This window comes from Kwoniella pini, chromosome 1, assembly GCF_000512605.2.
Source record: "Kwoniella pini CBS 10737 chromosome 1, complete sequence".
NCBI lineage: Eukaryota > Fungi > Basidiomycota > Tremellomycetes > Tremellales > Cryptococcaceae > Kwoniella > Kwoniella pini.
In genome coordinates this window covers 2,721,474-2,739,646 of record NC_091716.1, presented here as the reverse complement: position 1 = coordinate 2,739,646, position 18,173 = coordinate 2,721,474, and the positions used below count along the sequence as shown (strand labels likewise).

Below are 18,173 nucleotides of genomic sequence, written 5' to 3'. Positions count from 1 at the left end.
ACTAATATTCGGAGTTGAGTATCATCTCCGAGCTATGTTGACGTTTCATGTCTTACACCTTCGATATCTTCGAAACGACCGGTGAACATGGTTGCAACAATATTGATTGTTATAAGATAGCAAAGAAGCAACGATATATACGGATCTTAGTAGACTGCCAACAGAGTGACATCAAAAGTGATCCATCTTGTGCTCGGAACATACCTTTTACTCAAAAAAACCGTACTATTCCTGGTCTACTTCACTGAAATTTCAAACGTAAAGTTGATCATGCAACTTCGTTAAAATAATCGGCATGTCGCGACCCTCTACATCGTCTTACCCTCTTCAGACCCTTTCTCAGCGATCATCATTCTCAGGACCCTCCATGAATGGCCAATCGAATGTTGACGATATGCCAAGCAGACGAACATTGGCTGTTGGACATGGAAAAGGGAAAAAGAAGAGAGTTAGCGATGCGGACGAACAGGAAGCTTTGTTGGGCTATACTAATGATTTAGAAGGTGTAGAGGAGGATCAAATGATACAGGCAACAGGAAAGAGTAAGAATGGATCAAGGAATATACCTCTGCAGCACTGTGAGATATCCTATTCAGCTCACTGCCCTTAACAATGACTGATAGACGCTATAGCTCTAACAAAGTCTCCCTTTCCGCCAAATGTTGTGCGTAACCAGAAATATAGCGTTGTGACCTTCTTACCGCTAGTATTTTACGAACAATTCAAGTTCTTCTTCAATTTTTACTTCTTGGTCGTTGCTCTATCCCAATTCATACCGGCATTAAAGATAGGTGAGTCAACTCAATCCTGTCGACGGGGATGCTGGCTGCTCTCATTTCGGTTCAGGTCATATGTCTCCTCCGACCATCACTATCGAAAAAACGCTGACTTCTCGCTCTCAGGATATATTGTAACATACGTAGCACCTCTGGCCTTTGTTTTAGCAGTGACGATGGGTAAAGAAGCATATGATGATTATCAGCGTTACCTGAGAGACAGAGAATCAAATTCAACTCGATATCTTGTATTACTACCTCAACCAGCATGCCCCGTTCCTCAAAATGTGTCTTTACCTGGAGAACCACCTGTCTCACCATCTTTACCCAGGCCTCAGACTAGATCTACGCCAGCTTCGTCTATAAAAGTAGGAGATATGGTACTATTAGAGAAGAACCAACGTATACCCGCTGATATGGTCCTACTCACTACGAGTGAAGAAGAAGGTACATGTTTCATCAGGACTGATCAGCTAGATGGAGAAACGGATTGGAAATTGAAAGTTGCTGTTGGTGAAACTCAAAAATTGGGTGAGAAAGGCGTAGGATCGGTAGAAGGTAATCTTTATGGTAAGCGATCATTATTGCCGCCTGGAATTTTGACCCAGCTTATAGTCGGAATCATATAGCCGATCCACCAATCAAAGATATACACACTTTCTATGGGATTTTGAATATTCGTTCACTTACACCGGGTCCGACTAAAGAGCAATCTATACCTCTTAATGTCGAAAATGTCTTATGGGCAAATACGGTATTAGCTGCTGGATCCGCTGTTGGGCTGGTGGTGTACACAGGGAAGGAGACTAGAGCGGTATTGAACACCAGTGAACCAGAAACTAAGATGGGTACTCTAGAGCGAGAAGTGAATAAGATGGCAAAGGTTAGTGCACCGTATCATTGGAAATCTTATATCCTAGAGGCTGATCGTACTACCGTACGACAGATCTTATGTACAGTCACTTTTGCTCTTTCCGTCTTTTTGGTCGCTCTGAATGGGTTTAGAGGTCAATGGTATATATACGTGTTCCGATTTTTGATCTTGTTCTCATCGATTATTCCCATAAGGTGAGTCAACGAGGCTGATGCATACTTCATAAGACGTGACTGATTGATAAAATAATAGTTTGCGAGTCAACTTAGATATGGGTAAGACTGTATATGCTCATCAAATACACACTGATCCTGAAATACCGGAAACGATCGTTCGAACATCTACACTGCCCGAAGAATTAGGTAGAGTTGAATACCTCCTCAGCGACAAGACAGGAACCTTGACTAGGAATGGTGAGCTCCTCAGTCACACCTGCAGTAGATCAGCTAATTAAGGTACCCATCGCAGAAATGGAATTGAAGAAGCTTCATATGGGTACATTAGTATTTGGATGGGATTCCATGGATGAAGTAGCTCATTTACTTGCTCAAGCGCTGAACGAGCAAGATGGTGCCAGTGAGTACAGTCGACTCAAGGTTGAAGCCGCCAGTGCTTACGATTGTCGAAGTGGAACGACGGAAAAGCTCTATGAGTGCGATTCCCGGACGAAGTCGAAGAGATATGTCATCGAGAGTCAGGGACGCAGTGATGGCCTTGGCAACTTGTCATAATGTATGCACCAGATTAATCATCTTCCTGTCCCAACGAAAGGCTGACAATTGGAACAGGTGACACCTGTGACTAATGATGACGGATCAATAACGTATCAAGCATCTTCTCCTGATGAAGTAGCCATAGTCGAATGGGTGGAATCCGTCGGGGTCAAGTTGATCCACCGAGATCGAACTTCCATGACAATACAATCAACAGCAGGCATACAATACACATACGATGTATTATACATTTTCCCTTTCACTTCTGAATCGAAAAGAATGGGAATAATAGTTCGTGATCGTTCAACTGGTTCTATAACTTTTGTTCAAAAAGGAGCAGATACAATAATGGCTAAACTTGTACAAAAGAATGATTGGTTAGAAGAAGAATGTGGAAATATGGCAAGGGAAGGTTTAAGAACTTTAGTACTTGGTAGAAAAAAATTAACAGAATCTAATTTTTCAGAATTTGATTTAAAATTTAAAAAAGCTCAACTTATTTCAGGTGAAGAAAGACAAATTCAAATGAATAAAATAATTAATGATTTTTTAGAAAATGAATTAGAATTATTAGCTTTAACAGGTGTTGAAGATAAACTTCAAGAAGATGTTAAATCTACTTTAGAATTATTGAGAAATGCAGGATTAAAAATTTGGATGTTAACTGGTGATAAAATTGAAACAGCTACTAATATTGCGATTTCAAGTAAATTAGTAGGAAGAGGTCAATATATCCATCAAGTCGCAAAATGTTAGTTCTTAGTTTATCGTTTTTTCTTTTCTTTTCTTTTGAAGTTGAGGGTTAATTTGCTGATTTTGATTTGGAATAGTGAAAACGTCTGATCAGATTAGAGATATGTTAGATTTCCTTAGTGCTAAACTTGATGCTTGTCTTGTTATTGACGGGGAATCATTACAAGTGAGTAATCAGAATTTGACGAACCCCATTGTGTGCGTGCATTAACATATTCATATTGCACACTCAGCTCTGTCTCGATCGCTTTCGACCTGAATTTATCCACCTTGCAACTCAATTGCCAACTGTTGTAGCCTGTCGATGTTCACCAACCCAAAAAGCTGACGTAGCTAGACTGATTAGAGAATTTACCAAGAAGACAGTCTGCTGTATTGGTGATGGAGGGAACGATGTTAGCATGATCCAAGCCGCCGACGTTGGTAAGTCCTCTTCAACCGGCTGAGGTCTTCAGGCGTCATGTGGCTAATGTCAGTGGTCCATTCAGGCGTGGGTATAGTTGGAAAAGAAGGAAAACAAGCGTCACTATCTGCCGATTTCTCTATCAACCAATTTTCGTATCTTACTAAATTACTTTTATGGCATGGACGAAATTCATATAAACGATCAGCGAAATTAAGTCAATTTGTCATTCATCGGGGTCTGATTATAGCTGTTATTCAAGCTGTATTCAGTAGTATTTTCTTCTTTGCTCGTAAGTTCAATTAGCCTGGCAGTCTCCTAAATGATCACAAGACAATAGCTGACGATACATCTACTACCTCCCAGCTATTGCATTGTATCAAGGCTGGCTACAAGTTGGTTATGCCACTTTATACACAATGGCACCTGTTTTCTCGCTTGTTTTGGATAAAGACGTCAATGAGGATTTGGCTTTACTCTATCCTGAGTTGTATAAAGATCTTACAAAGGTCAGCCATGGGTCCTCATCCATGCTAAGCGCAAATTAAGCTGACACTGTACTTCGGTGATTGTAGGGTCGATCATTATCATACAAGACATTTTTCACATGGTTAATGATCTCAGTATATCAAGGTGGAATCATTATGCTTCTTTCATTACTATTATTTGAATCTGAATTCCTACATATAGTGGCTATATCATTTTCCGCTTTGGTAATTAATGAACTTATTATGGTTGCTCTTGAAATTACAACTTGGCATACGTATATGATTTTAAGTGAATTAGGTACTGCTTTAGTTTATTTTGGAAGTATGGCAATTTTACCTGCTTATTTTGGTGAGTCATATATATCATTTTTATGCAAGGATTTCTGGGCTAAATTGATTATTTGTGATACGATAGATCTCTCTTTTGTACTCTCAAAACAATTCATTTCTAAAGTTGCTATTATAGTTGCTTTTTCATCTTTCCCTTTATATATGATTAAAGCTATTCATAGGAGATATAATCCTGCTGCTTATGCTAAAGTTGCTGGTATATAGATTTATAGATAGATGAGATATATGATTTGCATTGTTGACTTAACTGTGTGTCTTTGAAATCAATTTTGAGTATCATGTTGACGATAGCACATGTAAGAGAGTGAGTGATATTACATGTAGTCGACTTGAATTATATCAAATCTGAAACAACATACGACCAAATTCTAAAAGTCTTTTAAACATTTAGCTTTCTTCTTCTTTTGTAATAAATAGTATTTGATGTTTAATCTTTTCCCCTGAATTACTAAAGAAAATCGCTCAATTTGATTACATATAACGTTACTCTATTAACTAATAACCGGATCACATTCGAGTATTCTTAAAAGGTATTCTAGTCAATTTGATCCTTATTAGTCATATCATTATTATTCCTTTGTATGATTCCTCATCATCATCTAGAAAAGTGATATCATTGTGAATCCGTAGGGTCGATATTGTTCATAACACAGCCTCCTACCTACTAAAGAAGATTACGAAGTAAAGCATATACGGCTGTGTAATAAACACGATTCGATTTGACATCATTTCAATCAATTTTTTTTCATATTATTATACACATACTTTCTGTAGTACGATTCAAACACGCATTCTCACAGTAAAGACGACTTTCTCACTCATGTACAAAGGATTAAAAGAATAGCGGTGTACAGTCTGGTCAAGTTAAGCTTGTATTAATCCAAATAAACCAACAAGAATTGAGATATTACCTGCAAGAAGAAATCTTTAGAATTGCTTGATCATCTGATTGATAAATCCATATCAAGATTCCAAAGATGTCTAATCAAATAGCTTCAACTTCTAGTAATCATAATTCTTCATCAAACGGAGAAATTTACGCACCAATCCCTCGTCATTTATCAATCATACCTTCCTTATCCAATTTATCTCTAACTGATTCACCTCTACCTTCGAGATATCCAAAAAGTTCAACTTCTTCATCTGTAGCATCCTTCAATACACCAGAAGGTAAAAAAGATGGTCCTAGAAGAGCTTATACAGCTACACCAAGTAGTACTTCGGTATCATCAAATGAAGATGAAGATGAAGCTGTGATAGATGTTAAAAATGCGAAATCTTGGTTAAATATGGCTTCCCCAAATAAAGATGTGAAGGGTAAAGGGAAAGCCAAACAGGTTGAATTTGAATCTATTTCGATGGAAGAAGGTTTAGCTAATAGGCTACCACCTGAAATTTTGATACAAGTGAGTAATAACATGCTTGAGGTACCACAATAATAGAGGATATCAAGCTGATTTTTTTAATTGAAAATTTTAGATACTCAAACTTTTACCTGATAATAAAGATCTCTTATCAACTTTACTTGTATCTAAATCATGGTGTTTATGTACATTTTCTTTAATTTGGACAAAACCTCAAATATCTTCGATCAAAACTTTAGCTTCATTAATAAGAACTGTTTCAAATCCTACATTAAAAAAACAAACTACATTACCTTATGCTTTATCAGTTAAAAGAATTCATTTATCACATTTATCATCAACTCTTAATTCGGAATTATTCATGAAATTAACGAATTTTCAAAATTTAGAAAGATTAACTATATCAAATTGTAATCATTTATCAAGTACTTCTTTAATAACAGTTATAAGAAATTTACCAGAATTAATTTCAGTAGATTTTAGTAATTTACTTAGTGTAAATGATTTAGTAATTAAAGAACTTTCTGAAGGTTGTAAGAATTTACAAGCTATAAATTTAAATGAATGTAAATTTTTAGGAGATGAAGGTGTTTTAGCTCTTGCAAATGGATGTACAGGTTTAAGGAGGGTAAGTGATCATACTATTTATGTTTATTATGCTTCATTGAACAACACTAAGACGTATAAATGAAACAATTATTTGACAAACTTTTTCTGGGAATAGGCAAAATTCTCAAAATGTCATAGATTAACATCAAAATCATTGATTCCTTTAATTCAAAATTGTCATCTTCTTCTTGAACTTGATTTACAAGATGTAATTTCAATTAACGATTCAGTCGTCTATTCAATTTTCTTAAATCTCACTTATCTTAGAGAATTAAAATTGAATAATTGTACAGAATTAACGGAAAAATGTATACCAAATTTAGAAGATTTGAAAGGGTATTCAGAAGAGACTTTAATCAAAGAAGCTCAAAATGTAAATCTTTACCCTCAATCCCAAACGTCACCGAAACAAGCCGAGATTGAAGACGAGAAAGTAATCAAGAAGGAAATAAGAGTTATGCCGAAAAGTGCATATTTAGATCATTTACGTATAGTAGATTTTACGGGATGTACAAATCTTGGAGATTTGGCTATAGAAAATCTTATTTCCAATTCAACAAAATTGAGAACTTTGACTTTGACAAAATGTCAAAAGTTGACTAATCTTAGTTTGGAAAGTATCGAAAGGTTGGGTAAACATTTACATTATTTACATTTAGGTCACGTTAAATTGTAAGTCGCTTTTTCATGATCAATATTATATGAAAAGATAGAATATCAATGATATGCAAGATCTTGAATTGCTGATTCCATGTCAAATTCCTATAGAATAACCGATGCCGGCGTAATTCGATTGGCAAAAGCTTGTACCCGACTACGTTATATCGATTTAGCATGTTGCGATCTTTTAACAGACGAATCGATATCGGAATTAGGTGTAAATATGCCTAAATTAAGAAGAATTGGTTTAGTCAAGGTGGTCAAAATCACAGACGAAACACTATATGCTCTGGTGGAAAGATCGACTGCCCTGGAACGTATACACCTATCATACTGCGATAATCTCAGTGCGAAAGCTGTTTCGCACATGTTGAATAGATTACCACATTTGAAACATCTCAGTTTGACAGGAGTCACTTCGTTCAAGAAAAAGCAGTTACAAGTTTTCTGTAGAGCACCTCCCGAAGTGAGCGCATTGATTAGTAAAATCTGAAAAGCATAGCTGATGTTATATGATAGTCATTCAACGATCATCAAAGAGGTGCATTTTGCGTTTTCTCTGGAAATAAAGTAGATGAACTTCGAAGGTACTTGAATGAAGTATATCTCGCTTCGACAATTGAAGAAAGTGATTCTACATCAACTAGAAGAAATTCAGGATCAAGTTCAACAAGTTCAATTACTGTTCCTGGAACTTCTAGTCCACCTTTTATAAATTCAAATTCAAATCAACCTTGGAATACAACTTATACTCATGCGTATCCACAATCTTATATATATGGACCTGGATATAATTCAAGTCCAAATGCTGGAAATGGATATGTATATAGAAGAGGTTCAGCACCTACTTTAAGAGGATCAGGATCAGGATCAGGAATTGGATTAGGATTAGATAATATTGCTGTACCTGGTTTACCAAGTATGGCATTTGCAAATCCTACTCCTAATTTCTTGAATCCGCCAACAACTAGTACGATTCGGACGAGCAATGTCAATAATGGAGCAAACAATGGATTAGGTTTAAATATATCTTCTCGTATTAGGGAAAGTGGATCGATAGCCATGTCTTCTAGAGAAGGTAGTTTAAGTTCTATAGATGAACCTAGACATAGTAGAAGAGAAAGAGAAAGAGAGAGAAATAGACCAATGGGTCCAAGAGATAGGGAGACTACTTTGTCGAATGATCATCATCATAATCACCAAAGATATCTCCAAGGTCAAGAACAAGATCAATCTCATCGTGATGAAATTACACGTCAATCACCTAAATCTAGGGATGTAGTGGATGATGGAATTGAAGAACAAAGAGTAGTTAGAGATAGTGATTCGCCTGATGGGGCTGTTTCACCAAATAACGGATTAAACGCTAGTGCATTGGGAATGAAGTGGTTTGGATGGGGAATGGGTGAAAGTGGGACTGGGCCTGGGCCTGGGCCTGGGACTGATGGAGCTTGAAGAAGTAGAAGAAAGAATGCGTTCAAGAGAAGAAGTATATCTTTGTAGCTTGTTTGTTTTCGTCATATTGTCATTATCGCAATCATGTCATTTTATGTCAATCCCAATTATGTAGCTCTTGAAAAAACAATATGCAATCTTGAATTGCGTGTTCAATTCACTTAACAACAGACCAGAGAAGAGAGAAACACTAAAATACATCATAAGCGAAAAATAGGGTATATATAAAATATCATATAAAGGTAAATCCTTCTTCAAGCATTAGAATTGAAATCATTCTCTCAATCGAGGTTCATCATGCACCTTAATGGAGATGTGCGTTTATTTACTTATTTATTTATTTTGAATACTATGATTAAGAGTAACCGGAGAATTAGCTATCTGAAGAGTTGGAGTTCGACGATCGTGATTAGAATGGTATTCAAGAAAAATTTGACTCACGCTTTAACGATTGGAACTACGATAATAATGATTAATACAGCAATACCAACACCAATGATTATTCTCATTTTCATATCTTTCCACCACATTTGTTTTCTTACTCTATTAGCACCTCTTCTGAAACCTTGAGCGGATACTGCGAGGGTGTCTATTGAACAAGTAGATCATTAGAAATTATTCTTTTCGAATTTTTATCGTTCATTATTGCATTCCAACTTCTATTCTGCATGTCACTTCTCATCTCCAATGCTCTTCGTAACTTTGACCCTACTTAACGCCTAAGCAGTGATTCGTCTGTCTCCGTCACTATATTCTTGACAATCTCCACGAATTCCCCTTACCCTTCCCCAATTTGATTGATTGTATTCTTATCTATGGCTTGATACTCCGTCCTTGTGACAACAGCAGCGACGGAAGTTTGACTCACCAGTCTTATCTTGTAAAGCATCTAACCTTTCACCTCTCTCAGCTACTCTTTGAATGTTATCATGCATCGTATTAACCGTTTCATCGATTTGTTGTTGAATAGCAGCAATCTGTTATAAATATAAACATATCGTGACGAGTTAAAAATGAAGGAAAAATAATTCCAATCAATTAGCATCTCTATTGCACATGATCTTTATACAATGATATAACGGGTTTCATATAGATTCTTATGACTCACCTTCTTATTTTGTTGACCACCACCTTGTGCACCACTACCTCCTACACCTCCTCCAGGTTGTGGAGCTGAGCTTCCAGCTGGGATATATGGATCATATGGTTCAGCTGACCTATAAGATCAAATCAGCTTTAATTCGCTTGTTGACTTCGCAGTACTGATAACACAGTTGATAATTGAACATACATCGTTTGTGTTGTTATTGAGTTTGATGTGTTGTGAATATGTAGAATTTGACCTGTGACTTGAAGATGATATTAAAGATGTAGGTTCGACTTGAAATATCAGATCTAGAACTAATAGTAGCGGTGTCCGAGTAACCTTAAAAGAATACTCTGCTCAGTAATAAATAGGCTGTGCATCATGACGACAGGCCCATATTATTGAACTAACATACACACAACGCGACGGGATTCAACGGAATCAAATATATACTCTCAATAATAGCTTCAACGAAATCAAAGCTTCCGGCAAATTTGATAACGCCCACTGTGGTTTGATGATTTGGCATTTTCTGCCAGCTTTTAGCTTTTAGCCGAGAAGTCAATGAGAGGTGGAGGTCTGACGCGTACAAAGTAATAAGTTGACTGGATTTTGAATAACGAATTAAGGAAGATATAAGCAAATTTATCTGTTCGAAGGATAAATGGATAATACAAGAGTGGATGCGAGAGCTGAAAAGAAGTTGTTGAATATCAATTTCTTTATATCACTGACTGTCCAGCGAAAGTAGATAGTCAACTACAATCCAAACTGAGCAAGAGGGGAGGAAGAAGAATGAGGTTCAGAACGGCAATATCTAATGTCGGATTACTGCATAGTAAGTCACTTGTGAGATGCGAATTTCAAAGTAGAAAAAAGCTGAGTTTCCTCTCGTAGAAATTACTCGGTCTCTCGCTGCATTAGCTAGATCATGTGTAATTCGTTTATCACCCGAACAAGTTCATTTCATCGTACCTGGAAATGAAAGTTCAACGGGTGTACAAGTTTGGTCGTGAGTTTCCTCAATCTATGATCTAATCCCTGCAGGAGCTGACAACTTACTAGACAAGTCAAAGTTGTAAGTCAAATTCAACAGAGATCACTAGACCGTGCATATTTGACAAATAGTCCTAGGATACTCTTTTCGATAACTACAAAATCGAGTCTAATGCCAACAATGAAATTTGGGTAGAACTTCATTTAGATTCTCTTTTGAAAGTTCTAAGGAGCGCAGATAGTTCAGGTAAGTCCGCTAGCTATTCAGTGTCACTCGAGAACAATAAATTCAAGCTGACTTCTTCCGCCCTTATAGTTGGAAGTATTAACGAAAGTCGATCAACAGCTTCTCTGAGCGATTCTGATGTCACACTTAAGTTGAATAAGAAAGGTCAACAACCTATTTGGTCATTCGAAATAAGAGGATATACCGTAAGTCATATTTCTTATTATAATGTCATTCAGCAAGCTGATGAAGATGCTGTCGATAGGCTCAAAGAAAGCATATGTCAATAACGCATGAAATACCCGTCAAAATCCTTTCGCCGAAACGCCAAAATGAGTTGAACGAACCTCTCTGTCCTCAGCCAGATGTAAGCTACTGCCAAAGTGTCATTCACAAATTAGCTGAAGCTCATGTCGCATCCCTAGATTCATGTAGTATTACCTAATCTTTTGGAACTGAGGAATATAGTATCGAGATTGAGTCATATAGCGGACGATGTCAAGGTATCAGCCAATCATGTAAGTGCGCTTTCAGAAGATACGAACCCAGAGTCCTATCAGCTAACCACAAGGTGGGTTCAAAGGAAGGAAGATTGGAGATGACAGCTAAATCATCTAGAGTTAATCTGACTACTACCTGGAAAAATCTTCAAATACCCAATTCATTAGGTTAGTTGGATTACCAGTCGCCATATAACCGTTGACTAATTCTCGATTTCTGAAATAGCAAATGAAGATGATCAACCTCCTCCACCTGAAGATCAAATGTTCACCGTATCAGTAGCTATCAAGGGGTTTCTAAAATTTCTCACTTCGCATTTAGTTGGGGGCACAGCCATTGCATGTGAGTTGCCTCGTATCTGTTCTTTCTCTTTGATTTCTGCTAGCTTACTCACTGTGACGCATAGGTATATGCGAAGACCATTGTCTGATTGCATATGTTTATATAGGTGAGATAACTTCTGCCATCTCTCGTTTCTCGTTACAATAGCTCACGCGAGATCTGATGTAGGCGCATTGAACGAAGCTGGAGGAGTGTTGACGTTTTTCATACCTGCCAAGATGACAGATGACTAGTTATTGCGGGTCTGGTTTGCATACAAATTAGGAGGAGGAGCCTGTTGATCTCTTTGGGAAGAACATTTAATTTCTTTGTATCCGTATTGTTAGTTGTATAAATTGTATCTGTATATCCAGCATGAAATCAATAATCAATTTATTGAAAGATATATGTGTATTTCATAACAATTTTCTATCGGTAAGGTCAACGTTGCCTTGTATCTTCATCTGAATTTCGATCGGGTATAATATCAATTGTTCCTGCATTTAATGGATCTCCACGAGCAGCAGCTTTAGCAGATTCAGATAAATGATTTCCACGAAAACGTCTTCTCATATCAAGCTATTTTTTTTAATTTAAAATTTTTTTGGGTATCAAATTGTCAGAATTAAAATGTCTTTTTTATTTTATTTTGAAATTTCGATTTAAAATTAAACGTTTTTTTGACTCACCATACCTTTTTTACAATCTGCAAATCTTGCTATAAGATGTTGACATTGTATAGGTAATTCTTGTTGTGAATGAAGACATTCTGTAGGTGTTTTTCCAGATTTTAATACGCTAATCAAAAGGATCATGATAATAGTTATATTAGCAAACCTAATCAATATTGAGATTAATACGGAGTAGAAAGAATTGATTTTGATAATGTTATGATAATTGATATTCGAGGGATAGGATAATTTACCAATCAGTCCTTAATAAACATGCTATCAATTCTTCTCTAGCTTCTTGACATGCTGCAGGTGCCATTTTTTAAGTTGAAAGTAATTTTCAATCAGGCTTCTTTCTGTTTAAATGCTATTCTAATTTATCTCTCCTTTTGTAATACGAATTTATCGATTTGATCTGATTTGAGAATTTAATTGATCAATGAAGGCTTATTGATTTTTTGCCGCTGGATCTAGGTTGAAAATAAGAAAGTCTTGATTATAATATCTACTAGTATGTTTGGAGGGTAATTTGAACAAAGACGATCAAAACCTGTTTGAATCTTATAGTGAATATTAAGTATGATTCTTATTATATGATAAGAACAACAATAATAACAAACCATCTTTTATTGGAAAAAGTTAGGTCTAATTTACGTTTCGACATGTTCCGTTATTACCGTGCCTGGATGTATGTAATACGATGAAAAACATAATTTCAGAATATCAACATATTTCCTTTGAATTGTTTGATATTTGATATTTGATGTAAAAACTTGAAAATCAAATACGATTGAGTAAAAGAGCATTCGAAGATAGATTAGTGAAGTATTCACTTGGACGGTATATTTCAAAGTCAACTATAATCAATCGAGATGGGAATACTCAAACCTCATAGACCTAGTGATTATCCTTCTTTACTTTTATACATTTTGGATGAAGTGAGTTTCTTTCCTTATAGTACATATATTCATTAGATATGAATTTTAGAATTAATCATATTATTTTGATTTAGACACATATAACAATTACTTTACTTACTGCTTTAGCTATTTTATATACTAAAGATGCACATGTTGTATGGTTCGCAATTGGAGCTTTAAATTCATCATTATCAGGTAATTGTTTAAAAAATATTTTTCTTTAAAAATCTTTATATAAATCCAATTTTTCTAAAAATTAAATTCTGAAAACAAAAAATAATAATTTTTGAAACTGATTTTTAATTTATAAATTGTAATTTAATTTTTTAGCAAAATTACTTAAAAATTTAATTCGTAATCCACGTCCAACATCAAAAACAATAACAACAAAAACAACAATACCAAAATCATCATCATCATCTTTTGAAAAAGAAAAAGAAAATAAAAAAAATCTAAAATCCTCTTCTTCTTTAAAAACATATAAAATTAAAAATAAAAAAACATATGGTATGCCTTCAACACATTCAACATCATTAACTTTTTATTTTATTTATTTAATACCTTTTTTAATTAATAAAAATTTAAATTCAAATTTTCAATTTTTTAGAAATTTATTAAGTATATTAGGAATTTCAATTTATTGGTTATTAGGTTTATGGTCAAGAAAAAAATTAGGATATCATAATTTAAAACAAATTTTTGGTGGTATTTTATTTGGTTCTTTTTTAGCTTTTATTTGGAAATTTATTTATTTAAAATTTCCTTTTATTGGTTTAAATATTCAAAATTTTATAAATATTGTTTGGAATAGAATTTTTGGTTGAATAACCAAATAGATTTTTTAGATTTAAGAATTTAGATTGGATTTATTCATTCTATGAATGCTGTATTTCTACAATTCTCCTTATTGCAAATAAGAAGAATGCAAAACAAACGAGCTGTACCACTAATTCATCCCTTGCTCCATTGCTCAAGGTACTAGATGATACATATTACTTTTGTTATTTCTACGTTATATACAACATCCTATCTAGGATTTATTTTAGGTATCACTTCTTACTTTTACTTATTTTACCTCCATTCAACCGTGTCACTTCCTTATTGGAAAGTCTCTTGATCTCGTCTTTGTTGTTGACGTTGACCTTGAGAATTACCATAATGGACAAAACCTTGATTCTGCTGACCAAATCCACCTCTTCCTCCCCTTTGATTTTGGTTAAATCCACCTCGTCCAGTCCCATTTCTGAGCCCTCCTTCACTTTGGCCGTTGTATCCACCTCTTCCACCTTGACTGTGAATACCTCCCCTACCTCTACCTCTGAACCCACCTTGTTGATTCTGATAAGATGGTCCACCTGCTTCACCGAAAGTATCGAAATTTCTATGTCGTTCGTCCGCTCTACTGACTTTCGCAGTACCGGTAGATAGATTATCGAAGAAACTAGATTTGTTGTACTTAGCGGCTTGTGGTTTCTTTTGTGCTTGATTTTCTTCTTCCACTTGGGGTGAAACTGCTTTCAATGCATCTGGATGTGGTTGAGAATTAGGTTCGCCAATCTCATTTTGCCCGTTCTGTTCTGATTCTTCGCCATGACCGTTCTTAGCGTGAGCTTCACGTTCTGTCTTGAACTTTTCATTATTCGCCGCAAAGTCGAAATCTTCATCTGGAACTTCTATAGGTTGTCTGGGTGGACCACCTCGTCTATGTTGTCGAGGTTCTTCAACGTGTAAATCGCTTAAAGACCTTTGTACTCGGTCAAGAGCTGTTGCTGCTGAGATGGCTGCTCCAGTGGGTCTTGGTGGAAGATCATATGACTGTTTACGGGGTTGCGAGGAAGAAGAAGCTACAGGAGGTGGAGGTGATTGAGGTGGGGCTTGGACCGCTGGCGGGGCATTTTGACTCTATCACAATTGCGTGACTGTCAGCTGGAACTCTTGCGAATAAGGTTGTATGATGTTCTGGGATAATGGTCATAAGGATTTGGGTCAGAAGGAAGGCAACGGAGGTGTCCACATTTTTTTGCGCTCTCGGACATCGGTCCCGAAGGACACTTTACATCCGAAAAATACTTCATCATAAATTGGGTAGGTAGGGAGTGGAAAGCAATGGGAAGAATTGATTCGATGAATGAGGCAGAGGCGGTCTAAGCTGCACAGAAGTTTGGGGAGATCACTCACGACTGAAGCCAAAATGGGGTCAACGGGAGCCTCTTCGCCTGGAGGTATATAATTCTCAACCAGAGCTAATGACTCGATGGATTCGGTACTACAAATTCCAATATAAGCTGACAATACAAGGAGAACCCTTAAAAACGCAGCTTACTGGAATCTGACCCATCCAAGCGACTTATTGGATCCAGGTAACTTTCTAGCAGTAGGCCTATCTTCTGTACCGTGATTATACACTTTACAGACTTGTCAGCTAATTGCGTCTCACAACCGGACACGGACACTCAGCTCACCTTGGGCTAAGCAGATAGTTTGATCATCTTGATTTATATGATCAAATATACCTGTATATCGAACACCAAGTTTTGAAACAACTTGAAAGGGCTTTCTGCGAAGTGAATAAAAGCAAATTAGCAAGGTACATAGATGGGAGTTGGAAGAACGTTACCACGTACCCCTTGAATTGACTATAGTCTACAGCCATTATACACGGTCATATGAGGGTATCAACGATAAAAAAAGAAGAAACGATATCGAAATGAAAATCAAAGATGAGCGAATTGAGGAAATGAAAAATGTAAGATGAAAAATGAAGGAATGAAGTAGTGAAGAACGTAGAATGGTGAAGAAGACTTGCTGTTAATTGTTAAGAGTAATAACTCGGTTTGGCCTAAGGGATCAGTTTGGGAGAAATTACCAGAAAAAGGTCAAAAAAGAAATTCAAGCCACGTGTCCCTACTTCCTAGCGCGTGTGTTTTCGCGAATAATTAAATGACCAAGAAGAAGATTCAGAAACATAAACTTTTGTTGTTTTGCTTTCGTCACCGATTGCAATCTGATCGAAGGGATATCATCAACTCTGATATCTATTCTGCTCGTCCAACTCCTGAGGGCACTCGATTCACTCTCACTTTCTCAGCTATGTTGTCTGCTTTCTGACCGGCACAACCCCGATAACGAGGCGAGCGATTTTGTCAAATGTCAACCTCCACTTCTTCCCTGCTACCTATTTTGGCGGTAGGTGGGATTTGGTATTACCTACAGTCAAGAGGGTCGACGATCAATACTATCTGGTGAGCTACATAGCCAAAGTACTGAGGTGTAGGAGGAAATAGCTCATGAAGATACACAGGCTGCTATTGAATGGTTTAGATACTCTACGAGCATTGCGTTCAGTGAGATCGAACGGTCGGAGAGTCGGGTTGAAAACAAGGAAGAAAGCTATGCGAGATAGCTTGCTATGCTGGATTATATATGTAAGTCAAATAATGTGAGAAAGAACAATGATGATATGCAGCTGATAGCAATCAATCAGGTTGCAGTCCAAACTGTTGGTCCTGTTTTTTCAACCTGTCTAAGCTGGATACCGTTTTATTCGCCCATCAAGGCAGTGATCTGCATGGGTTTCTTAGCTTTAAGGGTGCCAGTAAGTACATTATAGTCGCCATATCTATTGCATAATCATGACGCGCGCTTGTAATAATTGATATCTTGTCTCACAGGCTTCTTCGCATATATTCAATCACTTTCTGGTTCCAACTATCAAACCATACGAAACACCTATTGATCTTAGTGTACTCCTCATTCAATCTATTGGAGTCCTAGTCTTTCACTATACTCTTCAAGTACCCATATTGTTGATAGTCCGAATCGCACTATTCTCATGGACATCAATCAAATCAATCATTCATTTCAACTCATTGTCTCCAGGTTGGTCCCAAACCTCGCCAGTTCAAAGGAAAGAAACGCCATCGACCAACGAAAATCGAATGAGAGCTTCATTTCTCTCCCCACCACCTCATATACCAGGATCTATCTTACTACGTCATCCTTCTCCTAAGCCTCTTACTCCTCGGCGCTCGATATCTTTCATCTCACCCCCTAAAACTCCCAATATACTGCCACCCTCTCCGCCATCATCAGACGATGAAATTCAGATTATCGCCGGACCAAGTACACCTCGTCGACCTAGTCAGAAGAGCTTCTTGCATGTGGAACAAGTGAGGGAAATTCGAAGATCACCTAGACGATCGAAACCGGTTGCGCAGCGGAATAGGAACGAAGAGATAGTCAGTTTGGATTTGATGAATACCAGACGTGTACCTGTCATTTTTCCAATAAATCCTGGAAGAGTTGGAGTACGAGATATGGAGAAAAATCAACCCAAAGGAAAGGAAAAAGCTGTTCCTGTACTGATCATACCAGACGAGGAGAAAGAGGCAAACATACCTTCCAGAAGTCGAGTAACAAAAGCTGAATCAAATACACGGAAAGACGTAAAAGTGCTTTCAACATCTTCTGAAAGCGCACCCTCGCAAGGTTCGAACCGGATTACCTCTCACTCAAAACTCCTCGCTCGTCCAAATTATACTCTGCCAACTGATTCCAAACTCAAGACGAACTCCGAGGACGCATCATCGCGAATGCCAAAATCCCAAAGTGCCGCATCCATCGTATCTTCTCGCTCGGCTCAAACCAAAATCAATCAAACCGTTTCCAAAAAGTCCAACGATAACACGATTAAGCGAGACACACTCCCGATAGTTAAATCTAGTAAGCCTAAAACTCCTAGAAAACCAAGAGTCTTGAAAGCAAGTCTAGGTGGCGTTGCTCAAGATAAAACTATCACTCGTACAGCTATTACAGCAAGATCAAGTTCGCGAATTAAAGATATACGATCTGGACAAGCCGAACGAGAAGATGATAAAAAGGTTGGAGAAAAGAGAAGGACTGTTGAAAGTGGTGTACCAGCTAGAAAGAGATTTAAAAAGTAGTAGTAGTAGTAGCGTGTTATTTATAACATTGATAAATGTGTTGTATATCATTTAATTATCCA

The 18,173-nt window shown here is 36.8% G+C and overlaps 8 protein-coding genes across 8 annotated transcripts; 5 read left to right on the top strand and 3 right to left on the bottom strand.

Annotated features, from left to right (window-relative positions):
• Positions 1-295: 295 nt before the first annotated feature.
• On the top strand, positions 296-4,562 carry I206_101045 (uncharacterized protein; the record flags this gene model as incomplete). Its single annotated transcript, XM_070202322.1, has 15 exons — positions 296-578; positions 633-791; positions 903-1,346; positions 1,406-1,659; positions 1,723-1,844; positions 1,903-2,063; positions 2,119-2,226; positions 2,279-2,382; positions 2,439-3,114; positions 3,194-3,282; positions 3,350-3,539; positions 3,605-3,811; positions 3,886-4,028; positions 4,095-4,356; positions 4,423-4,562. 15 exons carry the CDS (start codon positions 296-298, stop codon positions 4,560-4,562), a joined length of 3,342 nt encoding a protein of 1,113 aa, XP_070058423.1.
• A 773-nt stretch (positions 4,563-5,335) lies between these two features.
• Positions 5,336-8,446, top strand: I206_101044 (uncharacterized protein; the record flags this gene model as incomplete). Its single annotated transcript, XM_019152062.1, has 5 exons — positions 5,336-5,764; positions 5,838-6,350; positions 6,447-7,003; positions 7,100-7,457; positions 7,511-8,446. 5 exons carry the CDS (start codon positions 5,336-5,338, stop codon positions 8,444-8,446), a joined length of 2,793 nt encoding a protein of 930 aa, XP_019014200.1.
• A 437-nt stretch (positions 8,447-8,883) lies between these two features.
• I206_101043 (uncharacterized protein) lies at positions 8,884-9,739 on the bottom strand (the record flags this gene model as incomplete). Its single annotated transcript, XM_019152063.1, has 4 exons — positions 8,884-9,035; positions 9,315-9,423; positions 9,555-9,663; positions 9,717-9,739. The coding sequence occupies 4 exons, from the start codon at positions 9,737-9,739 to the stop codon at positions 8,884-8,886; spliced, it is 393 nt and encodes a 130-aa protein (XP_019014201.1).
• Positions 9,740-10,328: 589 nt separating this feature from the next.
• On the top strand, positions 10,329-11,831 carry I206_101042 (uncharacterized protein; the record flags this gene model as incomplete). Its single annotated transcript, XM_019152064.1, has 11 exons — positions 10,329-10,371; positions 10,431-10,545; positions 10,599-10,611; positions 10,668-10,776; positions 10,846-10,961; positions 11,021-11,122; positions 11,181-11,273; positions 11,339-11,423; positions 11,482-11,598; positions 11,663-11,704; positions 11,767-11,831. 11 exons carry the CDS (start codon positions 10,329-10,331, stop codon positions 11,829-11,831), a joined length of 900 nt encoding a protein of 299 aa, XP_019014202.1.
• A 187-nt stretch (positions 11,832-12,018) lies between these two features.
• I206_101041 (uncharacterized protein) lies at positions 12,019-12,567 on the bottom strand (the record flags this gene model as incomplete). The annotated part of the gene is made up of 3 exons (XM_019152065.1): positions 12,019-12,156; positions 12,267-12,375; positions 12,503-12,567. 3 exons carry the CDS (start codon positions 12,565-12,567, stop codon positions 12,019-12,021), a joined length of 312 nt encoding a protein of 103 aa, XP_019014203.1.
• Positions 12,568-13,120: 553 nt separating this feature from the next.
• Positions 13,121-13,992, top strand: I206_101040 (uncharacterized protein; the record flags this gene model as incomplete). The annotated part of the gene is made up of 3 exons (XM_019152066.1): positions 13,121-13,186; positions 13,261-13,363; positions 13,499-13,992. The coding sequence occupies 3 exons, from the start codon at positions 13,121-13,123 to the stop codon at positions 13,990-13,992; spliced, it is 663 nt and encodes a 220-aa protein (XP_019014204.1).
• Positions 13,993-14,266: 274 nt separating this feature from the next.
• Positions 14,267-15,821, bottom strand: I206_101039 (uncharacterized protein; the record flags this gene model as incomplete). Its single annotated transcript, XM_019152067.1, has 5 exons — positions 14,267-15,070; positions 15,347-15,434; positions 15,492-15,573; positions 15,631-15,725; positions 15,793-15,821. 5 exons carry the CDS (start codon positions 15,819-15,821, stop codon positions 14,267-14,269), a joined length of 1,098 nt encoding a protein of 365 aa, XP_019014205.1.
• A 494-nt stretch (positions 15,822-16,315) lies between these two features.
• On the top strand, positions 16,316-18,111 carry I206_101038 (uncharacterized protein; the record flags this gene model as incomplete). The annotated part of the gene is made up of 4 exons (XM_019152068.1): positions 16,316-16,410; positions 16,470-16,593; positions 16,653-16,763; positions 16,840-18,111. The coding sequence occupies 4 exons, from the start codon at positions 16,316-16,318 to the stop codon at positions 18,109-18,111; spliced, it is 1,602 nt and encodes a 533-aa protein (XP_019014206.1).
• Positions 18,112-18,173: the final 62 nt, after the last annotated feature.